Here is a 22,862-nt window from a genome sequence, read left to right as displayed (position 1 = left end):
CGATTCTAAAGGGAAAAGGGATAAGGTAGAGTAAAGCGAGAGAACCGGGCTGATACGTTGAATATTCGAACGACTTCTCTCGGTTGGGAAAGGGCGATTTTTCTCTCTTATTTTTTTTTCTCTCTTTCTCTCTCTCTCTCTCTCTCTCCTTTTTCTCTCCTCTTTTATTATTTCTTTTACTTTTTCTTCCTTCCTTCCCTTCTTTCTTTTTCCCCCATTTTTTTTTCTTCGTTTCTTTTTTTTGTTTTTTTTTTCTTCTTTTTTTTTCCCTCGAAGAGAAGCCATGGGAAATTTCTGATACCCTCGTAATTCTCAACTTCTTCTTCGAGAACGATTCTGCTTTCTCGAAAAATATTATTAACGAGAACGTAGGAATCAAGGAGAATCGAAGGATTTCCGAGTTTTTATTTTTCTTACGTTTTTATACGATACTGTCGTTTTTAATAAGACGTTAATCGAAAGGTCAATGATCATTATTTTTTTTATTTTTCCTTTTTTTTGTTTTCTCTCTCTTTTTTTTTTTTTTTCCTCCTATTCCCTTTCCTCTTTTCTCCGATGATTCGTCCTCCAACAAGAATGGTACATCTTGATTAAGTACTACCCATGACTCACGTTTCAACGATTCAATTAACGATACGACGAAATTCAACGATGTCAAACGAATTTTCTTTTCTTTCTTCTTTTTTTCTTTTTTTTCTTTTTTTTCTTTTTTTTCTTTTTTTTTTATATCTCGTCTTAAGTATCGAGCGTCGTAACACGTAGCTTACACGTATATTCCGAATTTTTCGTTTGAGATTCGAATCAGTTCGACATTCATTTTTCTTTTTTTTTCTTTTTTTTTTCTTTTTTTTTTTTATTCTAATGCAAAGATCCCAACGAATTCGAAAGAATATGCATCGAATTTCGAGTTGAAAGCTACGAACGTGCACGGAATATTTTCTCTATTTAATATACACGATATATACATATTTACGTATATACGCATATATACGGTATATATCTATACATACTTATATAAATGCATACATAGGTATATACGTACACGTTACACACACACACACACACACAGATACACACATATATTTATATACCCTCTTATAGATACGTATTAACGTATACGTATTAAACATGGAGGCAACAAAACTTTCTCGAGCTTGTACTTTCGGCAAGAAAATCAAGCAGTATCGGTCGTTCAATAAGCACCAGAATTTACTCGTGAAGCCTCGAAGAATAATTATCGGTTAAATGAATCATCACTGTTCACGTTTCGTACGTTACCCTCATATATTTTATTTCAGACACACAACGAGACACGGAGAAGGATAAAACGGAAACCGAGTACATGCTACAACAGAATGGCGAACCAATGTACGAAAGCATATTTAAAAAAAAAAAAAATTATATATATATATATATATACATATATATACGTAAAAGAAAAACAAACAAAAAAAAAAAAAAATAAAATAAAATAAAATAATATATACAAAAAAAAATCGATAAAATCGTAAAATTAAAATAGAGATACGATTGTCCGATGAAAGAACGGGAATGAACGAATAAATAGCGTTATAATAATTTTATTAATATCGCCAAAAGAGGAGATATTTTGTAAATGGGACATTGGTATCGATGATATTCGAAAGAAGCTTTTTACGTATACGTAAAACAAATTCGAAACTCGAAAACGAGTTTCTATCGATCAAAGTTGTATACGATATTACATATAATAATTTTCTTAATTTTTTTTTTTCCATTCATTATATTTTCTTCTTCCTCTCTTTTTTCTTTTTATTTTTTTCTTTCTTTCTTCTCTCTCTCTCTCTCTTTCTCTCTCTCTCTTTTTTTTCTTTCTTTTCTTTTCTCTTTCTTTTCTTTTATTTTATTTTTTTTCTTCTCCTTTCACAAACGATCGAACGAACGATAGGAAGACTAAACGAAAGTTTCTTCCGATCGAAAGTTCTTCAATTATCCGTTAATCGATATCCTAATTAAGATTCGAACTATACTTTGTGTCCACAGTGAATTCGTGCCACCTCAGACGAAGGAGGAGGAAAAACCAATTCAGCAGACACCGACGTTACCACCGGTGCCTTACTATAGACTCGTAAGTTTTTCTCCCCCTCCATCCTACCTTCCCTTTCCCCTTTAGTCCAACGATCCTTCTTTCGTGGAATAATTTATTTTGGCAAATTTCGAAGTAGTATTTTTATACCCCGAGATCATCGAACTCGTCGGACGAGACGATCGAATTGAAAGACATCAATATTATCGATGGTGTGGTACATTCTTACGCTTTGTAAATGTCACGAATATCTACGTAAACTGGCAATAGTAATAATGATAGTAATGTAGGTGATAAAAGTACGATACATTTAAGAAAACTAAAAATATAAGAATACATAGAAAACATTTTCTTGGGAATGAAATGGTCCGGCTAAAAAAAAAAAAAAAACAAAGAACCTTTTTCGAGCATCGAAATGGTTCTAAGTGCGGGTGTGAGGTAAACATTTAGAGGTAAAAGAAATAAAGGAGGAATAAAAGAAGACGAAGACGAAGACGAAAACGTAAACGTAGGACGTTGGACGTAAGACGTAGACGAAGACGAAGAAATGGATGAATACGAAGGACGAAGAGGAAGAAGAATAGGAAGAAAATTCGCACGAAAGAAACCGCGCTCAAGGAAATGATACGTCTCTAGGACTTCGCTTAAAGTTTCCACCAAGAATTTAATAATGCTTTTCCGTTTGGGAAACGGAATTTTTCTTTTTAAGAGCTGGAGTGGAGGAGTGGGGGGGAGGAGGGGCGGGGGAGAGAGAGAGAAAAAAAGAGGAAAGCAACGAATTTAATACTCGCCCGTTAAAAGGGAACAAAATTGTCGCCCGAATATTTTTCTATTTTTTCTCTCGCTCATTCTTCTTTTCCTTTTTTTCTATGCACTTCATTCCGATGTTTTCTTTTTCTTTCTTTCTTTCTTTCTTTTTTTTTTTTTTTTCTTTTTTTTCTTCTTTCTTTTTTTTTCGTCGTCAGATAAAAATAAGAAATACTTTTGGGGTTAGCTCGGACAGACGACGACGACGACATTATGCCCAGACGATCATCTTTCGAAATTTTTTTTTTTATTTTCATCTCTCTCTCTCTTTCTATCTATCTATCTCTCTCTATCTCTCTTTGTTCTTCTTTCTTTTTTTTTTTTTGTATTTCTCTTTCTTTCCTTTTACGAAAGCAATATACGTATACTTATTCGATAACTTACTCGCGAATACGCGAAGGGACGTGAGTTCGTTTTCTGAGTTCGTTTTCGTTCGTTCACAGGCGATGTACCCCACCATTAATCATATTCTTAAGCAGATATTAATTTTCCTCAGTTAAGTCTTCCGTGAGTCACGAGTTGTGCGCCCCGCCACTAAATCATTCGAGAGTGTTTGTGAAATTTCGGACTAGTCGAAGACAAATTGCGCGCCTGAAGAACTTTTTCGGTCCTCCTTGAAACAAAGACGCGAATAATTAAACGGCCACGTTAAATTTTCGACGAGGGTTATACGGATAATTAAAAGAAAAAAAGAAAAAAAAAAATATATATATATATATATATATAAAAGCGAAATTGATTTGCCAATGTATTACATTATTTTATCGATATTTATTGTTACAATAAAACTTCTTCATAATGTTTTCTAATACAAACGAACTTGTAACGTGTCTTAATTGCTTTATACGTAATTTTCATATACGTTCATCTTAATGTATTTAATATTTTTTTTTTCTTTTTTTTTTTTTTTTTACATACAATCAATTGGGTATAATAATTTCTTTTTCCCTTTGTTTCTTCTTCTTATTTCTTTTTTTCTTTTCTTTTCTTTTCTTTCTTTTTTTTTTTTTTTTTTTACAATTACAGTTCCGATTTGCTACTATCGGCGAGTTGATGTTAATCTTCGGAGGCCTGATCATGGGAACATTGACGGGTCTCTGTATCCCGATTTCTACAATACAATACGGTGAATTCACAACCTTATTGGTCGACCGTAATATGGCGAATCAAACGAGTACTCCGACGCTTATATTGTATTGGTTCGGAGGAGGAAAGGTCTTGTAAGTTCTCTTTTCCTTTTCTCATCTTTCGGAAACAGTAATATCTATCAATCTGATTTGATTCTTCCATTTCCTTGAGTCTGTTTCTTATTGGAGAACAACTCTAAGAAAAAGGGCAGAAGTTAGAATGGCTTTTATTATTTTTTTTTTTTTTTTTTTTTTTTTTTTTTCCTTTTTCTTTTTTTATTTCAGAGGACCGAACGCAACTGAGGAGGAGAAAATGGACGCTCTCTACGACGACTCAGTGGCATTTGGCGTGTCCTGTGCAGCTTTGTCGTCGCTACAATTCATCTTTGCCATCTTCACTGTCGACTTATTAAACGTAGCCGCGTTCAGACAGATCGCCAGAGTACGCAAGATGTTTCTACGTGCTGTTCTTAGACAGGACATGAGTTGGTACGACACTAACACATCCACAAATTTTGCAAGCAGAATTACCGAGTAAGTTTTTCTTCTTCTTCATTTTCTTTTTGTTTTTTTTTTTTTTTTTTTCTTTTCTCATGCTTTTTTTTTTCTCCCCTCTTTATCTGTCAAAATACAAATGAAAAGAAAATATCAATGAATATTTATCATGTTCCATCGATCCACGAGAATATATATTTTTTTTACAATCGTGTAAAAAAATCACGAAGTACATTTGATAAAATATGGAACATCTATATTGGACGTATAATTCGAATCTCTCTCTCTCTCTCTCTCTCTCTCTCTCTCTCTCTCTCTCTCTCTCTCTCTCTCTCTGTCTGTCTGTCTGTCTGATTCGATTAAGAAATGAAAATGAAGATAATTATGATATTTGTTTATTTTTTTTTTTTTTTCCTTTTTATTCCCTTTCTAATTTTCTCAATAAAGTCATTTTATTTATCAACAATTCAATCGTATTATTCGTATAAACGTTTCGATAGATTTTCCATAATCTTTATATAGGAAGAATTACGTTGATTTTTAAGGAGAAACTACGTTATTGATATATCCAGAGATATATAGCCAAAGAGAATTCACGTTATTACTTATCTAGATAGTGTAACTAAAATGCGATTCGATAAGAAAAGAGCAAAAGTTTTCGATAGTTTGAATGTGCGCGTGTTCAACAGCCAGTCATCGAGCCAGTCGGCTAGCTAGCTACCTAGCTAGCTACCTAGCTAGCTAGCTAAACCCAGACAGGCATTCGAATAGAAGAGAGAAGGTGCAACAAGTGGGCGTTTGTGAAACTCGAAAAGCTTGTCTGTGTCCTGTCTTTGCCTCCGCTTTCCGAATTAGCTTCTACGTAATAGGTGGAAGAAGTATGGACTCGTCGTTATTATGGATAGTTTCGTAAGAAGCGTTCATAGTGATCGGTCCAAATCCCTTTGTCTCTATCGTCGTATCTCCGAGATAATCTAAAATAAGGAATAAAAAAATAAAAATTAAAAAAAGAAAAAAGAAAAAAAAGAGAGAGAGAAAGAAAAATCATTACAACAATTTATTTAAACAAATCTTTCATACTCTATGATTCTTTGTTTTAGTAATGATTCTTTGTTTTAGTTTTTTTTTCTTTTTTTTTTTTATATATAATAATCAAAGATTCCATTAAATTTTTAACATTTAATATTTATATCATACGTACAATACGATAGAATTTAAACAATTTTGACATTTCAATTTCTTCAACTTTTTCTTTCTTATTTTCATTTTTTTCTTTCTTTCTTTCTTTTCCCATTTTTATTATTTTTATTTTTTTATTTTTTTTTATTTTTATTTTTTTATTTTTGATAAGACGAAAGAATTTATATATAGCGCAAGTTTATCGATAATAGTAAGAACAATTTGATTGAACGAGCACGTATATTTTATTTTCCTTTTTCTCGCACATTTTTCAAGAACATTGTTATTTTATTAATTCGAATATTATAAAAAAAAAAAAAAAAAAGAAACGAAATATCCGTTCGATTTACTTTTAATCATGTGACAAATTTTTATTGTTTATAAATTTAAACAATGATATTGTTAAATACTCAAGTACTTAATATCTTCGAGTATCTTCGAGTATATCAGTGACATCGCCTTGAGAGTTTCTGTTTTTATATATCATGTTTCATCCTAAACGATGGAGTATCTTACTTCAGACATTTAAGACACTTAATCGTCGTTACATAAAGTCTTTTTTCTTTCGTGGCGAGAGTGAGAGAGAGAGAGAGAGAGAGAGAGAGAGAGAGAGAGAGAGAGAGAGAGAGAGAGAGAGAGAGAGAGAAAGAGAGACGGTGATAAACGACGCAAGGGTACCACCTTCGTCGTCGATCGATAACGATAAACGCTTTTCCATTACCATTTGCCAAGGACTGACCCATCCAGAGAGAACTTTTTATTATGGGGGAGTGGGGGGTAGGGAGGGAAGGAGAAGAGAGAGGGGTATGCACTTTAAAAAGTCGATTACCGCGAGAACAAACGTTCGTTACCATCGAGCTCGAGCGAAAGATATTATTTTTAGCTCGATCTCGAGGGCTCACCACCCCCTTCGAGGTTTTCAAGGCTTACCGAAGCCCTTATATTGTTCGTACAATTTAATGTCGCTTCATTCATTCATTTCTCTTTTTCGATCTAATCGATAACATTACACAATACCCGTTCGAATTGAAATTGATTAGCGTGGACGTATAATTTCTTCTTGTTCTTCTCTTTTTTTTTTCTTCTACTTCTTTTTTTGTTTTTGCTTTTATAAAATGATCGAATGATATTCGATTAATATTTTCTTTTCTTCTTCTTCTTCTTCTTCTTCTTCTTTTTTTTTCTTTGACGTAGGTATTCGATCAAATAAAATTTTCTTGTGAAATAAAAATTCGAAATTCAACGATACGTAAAAATTAATTTTTCTAAATGACAAAGAATTTGGACGGACGTGAATTATTCTTTTTCATTTTTGTTTTCCAGAGATTTGGACAAAATGAAGGATGGAATAGGCGAGAAGCTCGGTATCTTTACGTATTTGATGGTCTCCTTTATATCATCAATCATTATATCCTTCATATACGGTTGGAAATTGACATTGGTTGTGCTTAGCTGCGCGCCAATTATCGTCATAGCCACTGCTGTGGTAGCCAAGGTTCAAAGCTCCTTAACAGCCCTCGAGTTGGCTGCGTATGGACAAGCTGGAAGCGTCGCTGAAGAGGTCCTTGGTGCCATCAGGACGGTCATAGCCTTCAATGGCGAGCAAAAGGAGGTCGACAGATACGCGGAGAAGCTTTTGCCCGCAGAAAAAACAGGCATCAAGAGAGGAATGTGGTCTGGCGTTGGAGGTGGTGTCATGTGGTTTATCATTTATCTCAGCTATGCCCTCGCTTTTTGGTAAGTTACTTAAAAGTGTCTCATTTGATTGATGCTTTATCCTTTTGTTCCTCTGAATAAATCGACAAAAGTTAAATTAATTTTATTATATAATATTTTTGTTCAAAAATTATAATAAATTATTATGATATATTTTTATATAAATGAAATTACGTCACGATTCATTGAATTCATCCTCTTCTTTTTCTTCTTCTTCTTCTTATTATTATTATTATTATTAAAAATATTCATACTACATTTTATACCGATATACATATATAATAATGTAATAGAAAATTACGTTAACATTTTTTTCGTTAAAATCGATGAAAGATATTGATTATTTTTATTAATGGATTATGTATTTACGTGGTACAATATTTGTAAAATAACATGCAAAAGGAATCGTGTAAGACGTTTACGATACGTATTTGTCATATAAACTTAATATCGTATTTTTATTATAAGATTACGTGTTATACGAGGAAAAAGAAATGACGTCAATGTATCGTTTATAAACATAGTCTAGATCTAAGATCTATATAAATAATTCTTGGAATCGGTCGTTGGACTGTTTTGTAAACAAAAGATATAGAATGAAATTAGAGTTGAATTCAGTCGTCCTTCGTCTGTCGATCTATCAGGTATGGAGTCCAACTGATTTTGGAGGATCGTCCGAAGGAATACAAAGAATATACACCGGCGGTATTGGTGATAGTATTTTTTGGTGTGTTGGCTGGTGCACAAAACATGGGTCTAACTTCGCCACATTTAGAAGCCTTTGCAGTGGCCAGAGGATCAGCTGCTGCGGTATTTCAAGTACTCGACCGTGTACCATCCATCGATAGTCTTAGCAAGGAGGGTCAGAAATTAAAATCGGTTAGCGGTGATATAGAATTCAAAGATGTTCACTTTCGTTATCCAGCGAGAAAGGATATCCAGGTGTTGCAAGGTTTAAATTTGAAAATAAAACATGGAGAGACCGTTGCATTGGTCGGTGGCTCTGGATGCGGCAAATCGACGTGTTTACAACTCATTCAAAGACTTTACGATCCATTCCAAGGACAAGTAAGTAATTTTATTTCCTTTTATTTATTTACTTTTCCATCCATTTTTCTTTTTCCCTTATTCATTTCTACTTTATAAGCTATCTTTAATACTCGTAATTTCTTTCGCTTCGATTTTGACATAAAAATCATTTTCTTTTCTTTCTTTCTTTTTTTTTTCCTTTCCTCTCTCTCTCTCTCTCTCTCTCTCTCTCTTTCTGTAACTATAATTTCGACTTAATGGAGTTTACCGTTAAAACGCGTATTCATACGAATCTCTCGATTCGCTTTCGTAATATCGAAAACTTTCGTGGTTCGCTAATTAAAATAAAAATGAGGTCGGGGAAGAAAGAGAGAAAAAGAAAACAAGTGAGAGAGAGAGAGAAAGAGAGACTTAATCCCTAAAGTCTTTTGGATTCTGTAGATTCGAGAAGTTTTCTGAAAGGAGGGAGGGGGGGGTGGCACAGCAGGCTCGGAAAGTTTTTTTATTTGTATGCCAGTGTGTATTACGTAATTACCAAGTTAATCTCTTACCACTCTGACATTTTTATTATTCTTAGAAAAATTTTTCTTTGCGCGTGATGATTTCGAAGTTTTTTTTGTTTTTTTTTTTTTTTTTTTTTTTTTCTTAACTGTGCACGCGTGCGTTCGAGTGACGTATTTAAAAGAAGAAGAAGAAAAGAGAAAAAAAAGAAAGAAAAAAAAAATTCAGTCGCAAAAAATTGATACATTACAAATTGATATATCAAAGGAAATATTCGTTTTTTCGTAATATGTTTTTATATAAAGGATAATTAATATATAAATTAATATATAAATATAAAGCAAAGGATAATTAATATTTCATGGATATATGAATATTAATATAAATAACATTAAGAGAAAATAAATATTATAAAATAAAAATGTTATTTCACGTATTTCATTATATTTCGTATATTACGATTTCAATTTTAGGTATATTTAGATGGCGTCGATATATCGAAGTTAAACGTTCAATGGTTGCGCTCGTATATCGGCGTTGTTGGTCAGGAACCAGTACTCTTTGACACGACAATACGAGAGAACATCCGTTACGGAAATGACAGCGTTACCGAAGAAGAGATGATCAAAGCTGCCAAGGAAGCGAACGCTCACGACTTCATCAGCAAACTGCCGGAGGTAAGCAACTCACCAAACCCTTTTCTGCTATTCTACCAACACACCGTGGCTTTGCTAAAAATTTTTCGTTTCCTTCCTTTGTCGTTTAAAAGGAGAATAAGGATAAAAGAGTTGAACGTACTTTTTCCTTTTTCTTTTCTTTTTTTCTTTCTCTTTTTTTTTCTTTTTTCTCTTTTTCATTTGATCTTTAAATTATATTTCGGAATATCGATTAGATGCAACAACGCGATTCCTTTATCTTCTTTCTCTTTTTTTTTTCTACCTTTTTCCTTTGTGTGTGTGTGTTTTTTTTTCTTTTTTTTTTTTTTTTTTTTTTTTCTATGAATAAAACTTTCCCATTTTAATTGGAAGTTAATGAGATTATTTATTTATACTGGCTAGAAAACTTTTTAAATTTTTATTTCATTCAAATTTAACCTTTTTCTTTTTTGATATATTCAATTGGTACATTCAATAAACAAAACAGAGCTGTAATATGCCGTAAGCGAGTTATTACTAATAACATTTATAAATATTTGACGAAATACCGTAATTATTAATGTTTTATATATATATACACGAATTTGTGTTACGTACACGTTGTATTATTTATACATTTTCCAATTTGTTTGTCCATATAGTAAACCTTTCGTGGTATAATTTAACCTCAACTCTTATTAAATATAAGATTAGTGAATTTTATTGGAAATATCGATAATGAATGAAAAGAGAGCATGTAGTGCGTCGTATTCAATGATTTATAATTTGTTAATAAAAATTTATTTGGGATAATTGAATTTTTTCTTTTTTTTTTTTTTTTTTTTATTTATGCATGATAATAATTATGAAATAAATAAAAGGATTTATTTGTTGGAATGAACGAACTATCGATCTTCGACGTTTATGTATTACACGTCGAAATCTCGTTTATATATTTATGCGCATGATGTGCTGCATGTATGATGTATATATGTATTAACGATAGTCTCAGGTGTTAGAACGATCCGCAGAACGCTCGCGTAAACAAGCGATAAAATATCCTCTAGTATAACACATTTCGTCTGCAAATAACATTATCCGAGATTACGCCCGTGTCAACGATTAGGCGTTTATTACCGAATTATCGCTAGTTGAATTCGCCATTTCGGGATAATTTCGTCGGTAATCTTCGTTCGTGTTCCGCTTACGTTCATGTTTTAGCTAAAGCAGATTAGATGCATGGTTAATGTTTCTTTTTTTTTTCTTCCGGATTTCTCATTGGTTATCGAAGTAAAATTTACTCGAAAACGAAATTGAAATTCGAAATTCGAGGCTCAATTTCGTTATCGTGTTCTCTCTCTCTCTCTCTCTCTCTCTCTCTCTCTCTCTCGTACGATATAATTACATCTTTTCGAATATTAATAAAATGCATGTTTTCTCGAATCAATAAAATATATAAATCAACATAATGAATTATATTCCAAGTTTATTTTATATTTTAATATGTCGATTTATTATTATCAGGATTATTATAATATATGTATGTATTATTATGTATATATTATATATCGATAAAAGAAAATTGTTTGAAAGCTGTGTTGAGCAATGAAATGTATTTATAATTTATATTGTATAGAAAAGTCCATAAAAAGCGTTATTAAAATAATGTACTTTTAATAATTATTAATAATCAATGTATTATTTAAATCAAACAAAAGGAATTCGAATATTCTTTTAAATTTAAATAAGATTAACATATTTTATATCTATTCATTTATATTCTGTTATATACGTCAATCAAAATCAATCAGTTTACAATTAACAAATATTATAATTTTCGATTTTCTTTTTTCTCCCTTCGTGATGTACGTGACGATGGTGTTGCGTCGATAAAAAAAAAAAAAAAAAAAAAAAAAAAAAAGAAAAAAAAGAAAAAAAGAAGAAAAAGGAAAACAAGTATCGATATCGGTTGAAATCCCTGAAATGACAGGAGGAGTGGGTGAATATTCGTGGGGTTTCACAGATGCGTCCTGCAGTTTCCTCGTTGATTAAATAACCATTATTCCGAACCGCAAATCGTTGGCAAAGCTGGATAGAAAACGATCGACGATACCGATAGCCTCGACGTCGAAGCTATCGCACGCGAGCGATTACGGATGAGCATGGCGTGGCCGAAGATAATTCTCATGGATCTATGAGTCTATTCTATTTCCGTTTTCCTTTTTTTTTTTCTTTCTTTCTTTTTTTTTTCTCTTTCTTCTTCTTTCTTTTTCTCGTCTAAACAAGAAAACAAAATCGATCTTTTCGATGAAAATAAAACTTTCGTCGGTCTAAGGGATACATCGATCGAGAATCATATTCTTAATATTATCTACAATTAATAGAAAAATATGTCGTTCGATAATTATCATATCATATCATATCGTTAACTTTTAAATCTGATAATTTAAATCGACCAATTAATAAGATTATTCGTTAATTCGTTAATAAGATAATATTAATTTTATATTTTGTAAATATTGAAGAAGAAAAAAAAAAAAAAAAGAAAAAAAAAATAAGCCAAAGTATTCAGCTACGAGCTAAACTTTGTATATTCTTTTTTTTTTTTTTTTTAACATTTGTTTTCTTCTTCTAAAAAAAAAGAAAAAAAAAAGAAAAAAGAAAAGAAAAAGAAAAAAAAATATTGAATTGTGTGTTTCGAATTGTTCGAAGATTGAAAATTTTTTTCGTAGTTAGAATAATTATCTTATGATTTTTTTTCTTTCTTTTTTTTTCTTTTTTTTTTTTTTTTTCCCTTTTTTTTTGCACTCCGTCTTCTTTCAGGGTTATGATAGTCCTGTAGGAGAGAGAGGTTCCCAACTATCAGGTGGACAAAAACAAAGGATCGCGATCGCACGTGCTTTGGTCAGACGACCAGCCATACTTTTACTCGACGAGGCTACTTCCGCATTGGATCTTCACAGTGAAGCAACCGTTCAGAGAGCACTTGATGCTGCTTCGAAAGGCAGAACGACCGTTATCGTGACTCACAGACTCTCTACTATCACTAACGCCGATAGGATCGTCTTTATCAAGGATGGCAAGGTTGTTGAAGAGGGTACACATGAGGAGTTGCTGGCACTTGGCAAACATTATCACGGATTGGTCGCAGCTGATGCCAGTGCTGCTGCCAAAGGTATTAGAAATTTTATTTAAATATCATTATATATTTTATATATATATATATATATATGTATATATTTGTCATTAAAAGAAGAAGGAAAAAACAAACATTACGACTTTAATTCGTTAATACTTTTATAAAGTAATTAATTTTATAAGCCATTTTCATATCGCTCGCTTTTTTCATATCTGTATTTAGACAATTTTATTTTATTTTAAAATCGTCGAAAAACTTTATTGTTCTTACGTATATTCGAATTTTTATAAATGTTTTATCTTTCTTTCTTTTTTTTTTTTTTTCCCCCAATAAATATTTATAATAACATTTGGCATAGCAACAATTATGCCGGTATAAATGATATCAAGAAAATGTTGAAAATGATATTAACAAAATAGGATTAACAATTGAATATGTTTTATCTATTTAATTTGTTTTTGTAAAGTTTAAATAGGTATTCGTCTATATAAGAATTCGTTTCTATTTCGTATAATTCGAATTTATCTTCATTACCATAGTAGGATAATCTAGATGAAAATAATGGAAGCTTAAACTTAATTCTTTTACGTCCACATGTTTCCTTGTTAGAAAATAAGAAAGGATTTGCGTAGGAATAACTGTATCTATATTTTTGCAACGTCGGTAACTAAATTAATAAGCTGAATTGCTATTTTAATAACATTTTAATTAGTCACCAATTTCCAACGTTGAATGGACAGATCCCCTTCAGTGTACGAGTACCATCGGAGAATAAGTTCTCAGGTCCGATAACGAGTTGATAAATTTATTAAGAATAAAAAAAAAAAGAAAAATTATAGAAAAGGAGATAGTATTGCCGAGCGAGAAAATAAAGTTTAACTTAATTAATTGGATTAATTTATCGGCAGGAGAATTTGTATTTTCGTGTTACATAAAAACATTAATATTTTTTTTTTTTTTTTAGCTAAAGCTACGGCGTCCGCAGCGAAAACGGTAACAGCAGCGAAACCTAAAACCCAGAAGGCTCCATTGAAGAGACAATTTTCGACCCTATCTATGCACTCCCATCGGTTATCACTAGCAGGTGGGTCCGATGCCGGCTCGGATGCTGGTTTGGAGGAGCACGAAAAACCGTACGATGCACCGATGAGTAGGATACTAGGGTTGAACAAAACGGAATGGCCTTTCAACTTTATAGGTTGGTACTTCGTCTCCTTTCTTTCGTGAGATTATCGTGTCAGGGCCGATCGATCGGTTAACTTTACGACGACTTATACGGTTATCGGTATGGAGTAGAAGGCTCTTTTTTTGTGATTTATCCGACGAGTACACAGTAATTTTTCTCGTCAAAAAGATAAGAGAAACGATTAACGTGCGTTGTAAAAGAAAATGTAGAAGAGGGGAAGGGGATGGTCTAAAATTTAGGATATCTTCGAAAGAGCTGATTGGAGCACAATGCTCATATAAATGTGACATTGCAAGGGACATTTACTCACTGGCAATACTTCGCATCCCTGAACAACTTATCCAGACGACGTAAATGTTTTTTACGACATTACGAAGTTACTTCCCAGTCCCCCTTCCCCTCTATTTCTCTCTCTCTCTCTCTTGTCAGTTTGAGAGAAAGTTTTCATTCGGTAGAAAGGAAAGAAGATGGAAACAGTTTTACGAGTTAAACGGTCTCCTTTCCTTTTAGGATGTTTAGCAGCTGGGACGGTAGGAGCATCATTTCCAGCATTCGCAGTCTTATTCGGTCAAGTTTATTACGTATTGGGTCTTCAAGATGAAGACGAAGTTAGAAGAGAGACGGTGAACTTTTCGGTGCTTTTCATCATCGTCGGTGTGATAACCGGCATAGGAACCTTCCTACAAATGTATATGTTTGGTCTATCTGGGGTCAGGATGACAACAAGGATCAGAAAGATGACTTTTGGAGCTATGTTGAAACAAGAAATGGGTTGGTACGACGAAGAACAGAACAGTGTCGGTGCGCTTTGCGCTAGATTATCTTCGGATGCTGGAGCCGTTCAAGGGGCTACAGGAAGTCGAATAGGTGCCATACTCCAAGCTCTTTCAACTTTGGTTCTTGGCATTGGATTGTCTATGTATTATACCTGGAAGATGACTTTGGTATCGGTAGTTTCTATTCCATTAGTTCTTGGTGCTGTCTTTTTTGAGGCTAGGATCATGAGTGGACAGGGACTTCAAGAGAAGAAAAAAATGGAAGCGGCTACGAGAATAGCGATAGAAGCGATATCAAACATCAGAACGGTTGCGAGTTTGGGCAAGGAGACAGCCTTCTTCAATCGATATTGCGTCGAACTCGATCATGTGGCGCAAGCTACCAGGACGAGAAACCGATTGAGAGGATTGGTCTTTTCTTGCGGTCAGACTACTCCCTATTTTGGATATGCTCTAAGTCTCTACTACGGTGGTTACTTGGTGGCAAGAGAGGGTCTTAATTATCAAGATGTCATCAAAGTATCGGAAGCACTTATATTCGGTTCCTGGATGTTGGGACAGGCATTGGCTTTCGCGCCGAATTTTAACACGGCCAAAATCTCTGCTGGAAGGATCTTCAGGCTATTGGATAGGGTGCCAGAAATTTCTTCACCACCGGGATCAGAAGGAAAAGATTTGGATTGGGTAAGAAACAGAAATAAAAAAAAAAAAAAAATAAAAAAAAAATATATTACTATTAATAATTTTTGTACTCTTAAATATTTTAATCGTTCATAATGCAATTTTTTTCATTTCTGCGTATAAGAAGAAAAGAGAGAGAAAAAAAAGAAGAATGAACAAGAAAAAGAAAAATTTTAATATACCCATAACGCGAGAATATTATTTCGAATGAACTTTCATTACTTTATACTTGGCGAACATTAATCTTTAAATATAAAGTAATTTTGTGACTGAAGGAAATTAAATATGAATGAAAAGAAAAAAAAAAAAAAGAAATTAATGAATAAATAAATAAATAAATTAAAAAGAAGAAAAAAGAAAGAGAAAAGAAAAATTATACAGATATATGAGTTTGCGATTCGAAAGTTAAATTGAGAGTTCATAAAAATAGTTGGAGTATAATTTGTTTCGAGTCTCTTAAGTGACTTCGGCTTAATTAAGCTCTGGTCGGTCAAAGTCGAGACGCGTATAAAATGAGGGCTCGTGGTCGTCTGGACGAAACTTTCGAGTTCCCTTCTTTTTAACGGAGGTCCAAGAACTTTTGGTTCCCTTTGAACGTCAAACTTTTCTATAAAGCTATCGTCGAAGAAATTTCTAAATTTATACGAAAGAATTTGATCGGGCGTGACGTCGAACCGTTCACGTTGAAACATTTTTGGTTTATATTATGCGAACGCTTTTACGACGTGTCAAAAATATTTCTCAGTCTTTACTACGCGATAAAAATATTGCCCGATGATAACATTACGTATAATGGCGCGAATTTAAGTCTTTTAGACGATCATTTATTTTACGTACGTTCATATAAATCATACGATGTACGGTGTAACGAAAATTTGCCAATTATACTACCTGTTGCATTTAATTCGAGGAAGGAACATTGTTATATATATATATATATATAGAATCGACATTATTTATGAAATTAACGATAAAGTTTAATTTTGTATTCCGTTGTTAGGAAAGCTTATTAAAATTTGATCGGTATGCATTATGTATATTGAGATAATTAATATTTTAACGTTACGAACGAATGAAGATAACAAAGACAAGATACGTGAAGAAGAATGAGAATGGCAATGGTAACGATAACGACAACGACAACCTTTTTCATTTATAATTGCAGAAGGCAGAAGGACTGATACAATTTTCAAAAGTGGAATTCCATTATCCAACGCGCCCAGAGATGCAGATACTTCGTGGTTTGAATTTAATAGTGAAGCCAGGTCAGATGGTTGCCTTAGTTGGTCAAAGTGGCTGTGGAAAGTCAACCTGTATTCAACTACTGCAACGCTTGTACGATCCAATTTCCGGGACGATTACTATGGACCGTCGCGACATCTCCTCGGTTTCACTGGCCTCACTTAGATCTCAGCTTGGCGTTGTAGGTCAGGAACCCGTTCTCTTTGATAGAACCATAGCCGAGAATATCGCTTACGGCGACAATTATCGACGAGTTCCGATGGACGAGATCATTGAAGCCTCCAAGAAGTCAAATATTCATAGTTTCGTCAGTTCGTTGCCATTGGTGAGGATATTATTGGATCTATATATTCAATGATTTAATGAAAAATAAAAGAGATCATTAAGAAATTTTCAAATTCTTTTTATATTCTATTTTATATTTTATTCCTATACGTTTCTTCATATCGTGTATATCATCAAGTTGAAATTAATCGAATTTTGGCTCACGTCCTAAAGTTTCTCATAGAAGTCTACGGTATGCAACGTGTTATAAGTTAGCTCGTTCTCCTCTTTAGGGTTACGATACGAGACTAGGATCAAAGGGTACACAGCTTTCAGGAGGTCAGAAACAGCGCATAGCTATCGCGCGTGCTTTGGTAAGGAACCCACGAATCTTGCTCTTGGATGAGGCAACCTCAGCTCTCGACACTCAAAGCGAAAAGGTAAGATATTCTCTTTCTCCATCTCTGTCTAACTTTCTCATAAGATCTTAATCTTTAGTAAAGGAGATAGAGGTAGACGGGAAATATAATTTCTCTTTCTCTCTCTCTCTCTCTCTCTCTCTATATATATATATATATATATATATATATATCTCTTTATCCAAGAGAGATACTCCAATCGCTGATTTAATTAAGTTGCTTCCAAAGACTCACTTGGTCCTTTATTTTCGTTAATTCATTTCTTTTTTTCCTAGTTCTTCCTCTTACGTCGGCATTTTTAAATAGGCATAAGATTTTGAAGTAGAATAAAAAAAAAGTGATAATAATAGCGAGATCAAAAGGGCGATTTAAAGGTCAAAATATTGACATATAATATTCCTTCACGGTTCTTTCCTTTTCGATTATATTGCCGAAAGGATATTCAAAGAGGCATCTACATCTTTTGAAGTTGAAAGTCGCATTGGATATTGAAACTGAAAGATCCTTTTCTTCTCTCTGTAATTTTGAATCGTATTTCTAAGTTAAAGGAGAGAAAACTCATCTCTTCACATCTTATCGGCGTTAGTAATCCTTACCAATTACAGTTAGTAGGTAAATACTATATATACTGTGTTTTCTTTATTGCGCGTTTAAACTCTCAAGCGTACCTCTTTAAAAGCGTCGTCGAATTTCAATCGAAAGGAAAGAGATTGGCTTTCTCCATCTTTACTTTAAGAAGACTCGAGGAAACTCGACTGGAAGATGCAATCGCGATACATACTATAGTACATTTCAACTGCGTGCCAAACTAGTCAACATGCAAATGAACTAAAAGTTCGTCTTTGACGAACGAAAGATAAATTCTACGTAGGAATGAAATTTATAAAACGTTCGATAATAATTTTATTAATAGGATCAAAGAGAGGCGAGATTTTATTTCTTTCTTCCTTTTTTCTTTCCACTTTTTCTTTTTTTTTTTTTTTTTTTTTTTTTATATATATATTACGCTCATAATTAATACACATATGCATATATTGTAGTATAACAGCTATGCAAATGTTTGTAAATAAATTTGAAGAACCGATAAAGTTCTGTTAGTTCGATGAAAAGAATGCGAAAATTAAAAAATGAAAAAGCATAAAATAAAACGAGATCAGAGGAAAAAAGCGCAAAAAGGTCAATTTTTTTGTCAACAAGTAAACTCGATATCGGTGTGGAAAAAAAATTGAGACATCAACCGCGAAATAGTTTGGATCGAATGATAACACAACGATCTGTGGCAGTTCGCTCGCGTTATCAACCCCGACAATCGGGAATCATTGGCTTTACGAGAGTGTACGATTGTTGTCGGTGGCGGTCAATAGAAACGACTCTTCGTAACTTCGGTGTTAGCACGAATTTCACGGTTATATTGTTTCGGAGTTATCGTTTCATGTTGAACTTTGGCCTGGTTTATTTCACCTTCCGTAACGAAAACGAAGAAGCTCTTTCCGATATCGAGAAATGACAAATTTTTATTTTATTTCATAGCGAGAGTAAAAAATTTTATTGAATAATTCCTTTTTGCCGGTAAAATAGAACGAAAAAAATTTTATTCCTCCATCTCACAATATCTTTGTGTATATATGTGTATATATATATATATATATATATATATATATATATATATGTATGCATATATAAATTATTTTATTCTAACATATAAAGTTTTATTATTTTGTATGTTCATAGGTAGTACAAGCGGCCCTCGACAAAGCGATGGAGGGTAGGACGTGTATCACCATAGCGCATCGTCTTGCTACCGTAAGAAATGCAGACGTGATATGTGTCCTTGAAAAGGGTACAGTCGCTGAGATGGGTACTCACGACGATCTAATCGCTGCTGATGGCCTTTACGCACATCTACATAATCTACAAGAGACCGCCATGGAATAGATATTTTAGCGCGAGATTTTAAACTTCCTTCCCATTCTATTATCCCATTAATAATCCCCATTTTTTTTTCTCTTTCATATATACATATATATTTACACATATACACTTAGGACGAATGAATATTCTAATTTCGAAGGTTTAGATCGAAGGAGAGTTTCGTACAAGGACGAATCGGATTCGCGCGAATTTGGAAATAGAACAAAAAAAAAAAAAAAAGAAAAGAAAAGAAATGTTCTCTCAAGACAATGATAATCGATTACTTAATTTCTTAATTAAATAATACATATGCGGCTCCGTCGACTTAACCATCGTTAGGTTTAATCGTCGTGAACATTGATCGTCGTGAACAATCGACGATATTCTTCTTAATATCGTCAATTTAAAGCGAGATTCGTTGCCTTCATTGTTGTCTGTTAGAATTTATTTATCCCATTTTCCCTGGCCCTCCCCCCCATCCCTACCCCTACCTCTATCCCTACTCCATTTTTTCTCCTTCCCTTTTCTGTGCACCTCATTTCGTTCCCATTTTCGTGTTTTACATTGTTTTTAAACGATTAATCATTTTTACCCGCGTAAAATAAGAATAAGGTGAAGAAAAACAACAACAACAACAACAACAAAGAAAAAGAAATGCATTGAATACGACATGCGCGGTTTTCATAGATCTGATCGAATAAAAATGAACGAGAATTTTTCTAGTGCTACTATTGCTACTACTACTAGATACTATCGTTATTACTATTACTACTACTACTCTACTATTACTACTTCTACTACTACTACTACTACTACTACTATTACTACTACTATTACTGCTACTACTACTACTACTACTACTACTACTACTACTACTCTTATTACTACACATACACATACGTATAGAGAGACATACTTCAAAGAGGATTTCATTCTTGGCAATCATCTTACGATTAAATCAAATCAAGAAGAAAAAGGAACGTATGTATTTACCATTACGCTCGCATATCGATAGAAAAGAAATTGCCGATTTATTTTTGATTAGATTTTCCTTGAAATGAAATACATGAGATATAGTAAAACTAGAAAGAGAGAGAGAGAGAGAGAAAAAAAAAAGAAAAGAATAGAAAAGAATAAAAAATGGGAAAGCTTTTTCGGTAGCTTCTCGACTTTTCGAATTTCAAAGAGATAGTTATATTCTAATCCATTTTGAATATTATCGACCGATAACATCGTTCTCTTTTGTTTATCTTTTTTCTTTTTTTTTTTTTCTTCTTCTTTTTTTTGATCGTTGCATTCTTTGTGTATTTTAATTTTTTTCCTACTTTTCTTGAGAACGCGAGCGTTCCATAAAAAATTTACGTACTCTCTCTCATCGTCACGATGTTACGAACTGGATTTTATGTGTATTTTCGTTCTTATTGTTTTTTTTTTTTTTTTTTTCCCCTCTCTCATATTTACTTACGAGAGGCCCCGAAATTGACACTTCTCTTAACTCGAGGTTTAATGAATTTTCGAAGATAGAGCCCGAACGTATGAGGCTCTCGTGCGAGGCGAGATCTCATAAATTTACGTCAACTAAACCCTCACGTGCCTTAATAATTAGATACTCACCGAAATGATTATCAAGGGTGTAGACCTTGCGTTCTTTGTGAGGGACAGAGATACGTGTGAAGAGAAGAGATAAGAAGATCCTTGATTAAGATCTCGTCGTATTTTCTTCTGTTTTTTTTCTTTTTCTTTTTCTTTCTAAAGATAAAAGATCAAATTTATTTTGATTTATTTGATCATTCATTTTGGATTTCTCGTAATATATATTTATTTTTTTTCCTTTTATTTTTTTATTTTTTTTTTTTTTTGTCATCGTGTCGCCAGAGATATTAGACATTTTGGATTTAGTCTAGCGAGATAAGATTTAGAGAAAGAAATAGAGAGCAAGAGAGAGAGAGAAAGAGAAAGAGAGAATTTATAGGAAGAGTCGTTTACAGCGTACCGAGAACTTCGACGAAGCGTGGACTTAACAAGATTTCTCCGTAGTCGACCATGAAATCGGTTTTGATTTACTCGATAATTCGATGTGAGTGGAGAGAGAGAGAAAAAAAAATATATATATATATATATAATGCATTTTCTCCTTCTCTACTTCTTTCTCTTTTTTCTCTTTTTTTTTCTCTTTTTTTTTTCTCTTTTTTTTTTACTTTTTTTTTTCCATGCACGTTCGAATAACAACGAGCGTTTGGACGTATTAATAATCAAAAATATTGCTATTTGATATCGCATTGATAATTTTTAATAAAATTTTCGATGATCGTTGAAAATTTTGATAAAAGGAAAAATTTTAAATCTCCATTGTGTTAATAAAAAAAAAAAGGAAAAAAAAAGGAAAAAGAAGTAAAAAGAAAGAAGAAAAAAAAAGGAGTAAGAACAAACAAGACAGAATGAAAATATAATGCGAAAGATCTCGACGGGATATAACGGAAAACTGTCATGAATTTTTTTTTTCTATTTTTTCTTTTTTTTCTTTTTTTTTTTGTGAAGAACGCGAACAACGCGTATAAAATAAATAAAGATCAACATGAAAAAAATAACATAAAAGGATCTTTATCTTTTCCAAAGAACGCAACACCCTAGAAAGAAACTCTATTTGACGTTAAACGGGTAGAACTTTTTTTATTTTTTTATTTTATTCCTTTTTTTCTTTTGAGAAAGTTCGTTAAAAAAAAAAAAAAAAAACAAAAAAAAAAAAAGAAAAAAAAAGAAAAAACGATCGTGTGAATTCTCTTAGAAATGGCATATAGATATCTATCCTGTCTATTTTTATGCTTTCCGGAAAAAAAAAGAAAAAAAAATTCTCTCGGCACGATTCGCGATGCCTTAAACGTGATGTTTAACGTGCGAACAAACAAAATAATAATAATAATAATGATAATAATGATAATAATAAAATAACTAAGAAACAACGATAACAATGAGAAAACGAGAACGTTGATCCATCGTGTTGTTCGAATGAGAACGGGCCTTATTTAAAGCTTTACGAGAATAAAATCAATCTTAATAATTTAATAATCAAGCTTTATGGTACTTAATATACACAAACAACACATACACATTAATATTGTTAACCAGTGTAATGGGGCTATCACAATGCTTTTTACTATTCGCAAGTTGACAATAGGAATAAATGCCATCGATGAAATGAAAGAAAGGAAAATAATAAAAATAGAGAGAGAGAGAGAGAGAGAGCGAGCGAGCGAGCGAGAGAGAGAGAGAGAGAGAGAGAGAGAGAGAGAGAGAGAGAGAGATAGTGTATATCGCGTTAGAAGAGTATACACGTTTTACGCCTGGTAAATCGCATACAATATAAAAATACGATCGTGAAATAGAAACAGCAGAGATAGAGAAAGAGAGAAATAAAACTCAACGGTAGATATTTTTCGACGACCGCGGATAGAGAAAGAAGAAAGATAGATAGATAGAATATCATGTGTTTGTCTGTAACATTGCTCGAGGGAGATCATCGCCTAACAACACGCGCCTCGTGTCGATATTTCATTCCAAATATCATTTCATCGCGTTTGATTCTGGACAACTTTCGAATGTATCTCGTAAAAGAAAGAAGAAAGGTGGGGTGGGGGATTGGGCTGGGGGTTGGGGTGGAAAAAAAGATAGAGAGGAAAATATGAATTTATC

The 22,862-nt window shown here is 32.9% G+C and overlaps 1 protein-coding gene across 6 annotated transcripts in view; it reads left to right on the top strand.

Annotated features, from left to right (window-relative positions):
* The window catches only part of LOC124423932 (multidrug resistance protein homolog 49), a 50,953-nt gene extending 28,358 nt beyond the window's left edge, over window positions 1–22,595 (top strand). For 3 of the 6 annotated variants that reach the window (XM_046962311.1, XM_046962309.1, XM_046962310.1), the window contains 13 exons: window positions 1,299–1,368; window positions 2,023–2,107; window positions 3,899–4,092; window positions 4,285–4,533; window positions 6,997–7,410; window positions 8,034–8,457; window positions 9,393–9,596; window positions 12,378–12,729; window positions 13,658–13,891; window positions 14,390–15,339; window positions 16,502–16,903; window positions 17,136–17,282; window positions 18,993–22,595. In XM_046962311.1, coding sequence (XP_046818267.1) covers window positions 1,299–1,368; window positions 2,023–2,107; window positions 3,899–4,092; window positions 4,285–4,533; window positions 6,997–7,410; window positions 8,034–8,457; window positions 9,393–9,596; window positions 12,378–12,729; window positions 13,658–13,891; window positions 14,390–15,339; window positions 16,502–16,903; window positions 17,136–17,282; window positions 18,993–19,196 — 3,929 coding nt within the window. In that variant the 3' untranslated portion in view covers window positions 19,197–22,595. Of the gene's footprint in view, window positions 1–1,298; window positions 1,369–2,022; window positions 2,108–3,898; window positions 4,093–4,284; window positions 4,534–6,600; window positions 6,619–6,996; window positions 7,411–8,033; window positions 8,458–9,392; window positions 9,597–12,377; window positions 12,730–13,657; window positions 13,892–14,389; window positions 15,340–16,501; window positions 16,904–17,135; window positions 17,283–18,992 lie in introns of those variants that run through there. The other 3 variants (XM_046962312.1, XM_046962313.1, XM_046962314.1) reach the window with 2 other exon arrangements.
* Window positions 22,596–22,862: the final 267 nt, after the last annotated feature.

This window comes from Vespa crabro, chromosome 4, assembly GCF_910589235.1.
Source record: "Vespa crabro chromosome 4, iyVesCrab1.2, whole genome shotgun sequence".
NCBI classification, from domain to species: domain Eukaryota; kingdom Metazoa; phylum Arthropoda; class Insecta; order Hymenoptera; family Vespidae; genus Vespa; species Vespa crabro.
This window is presented reverse-complemented; position numbering and strand designations above follow the sequence as displayed.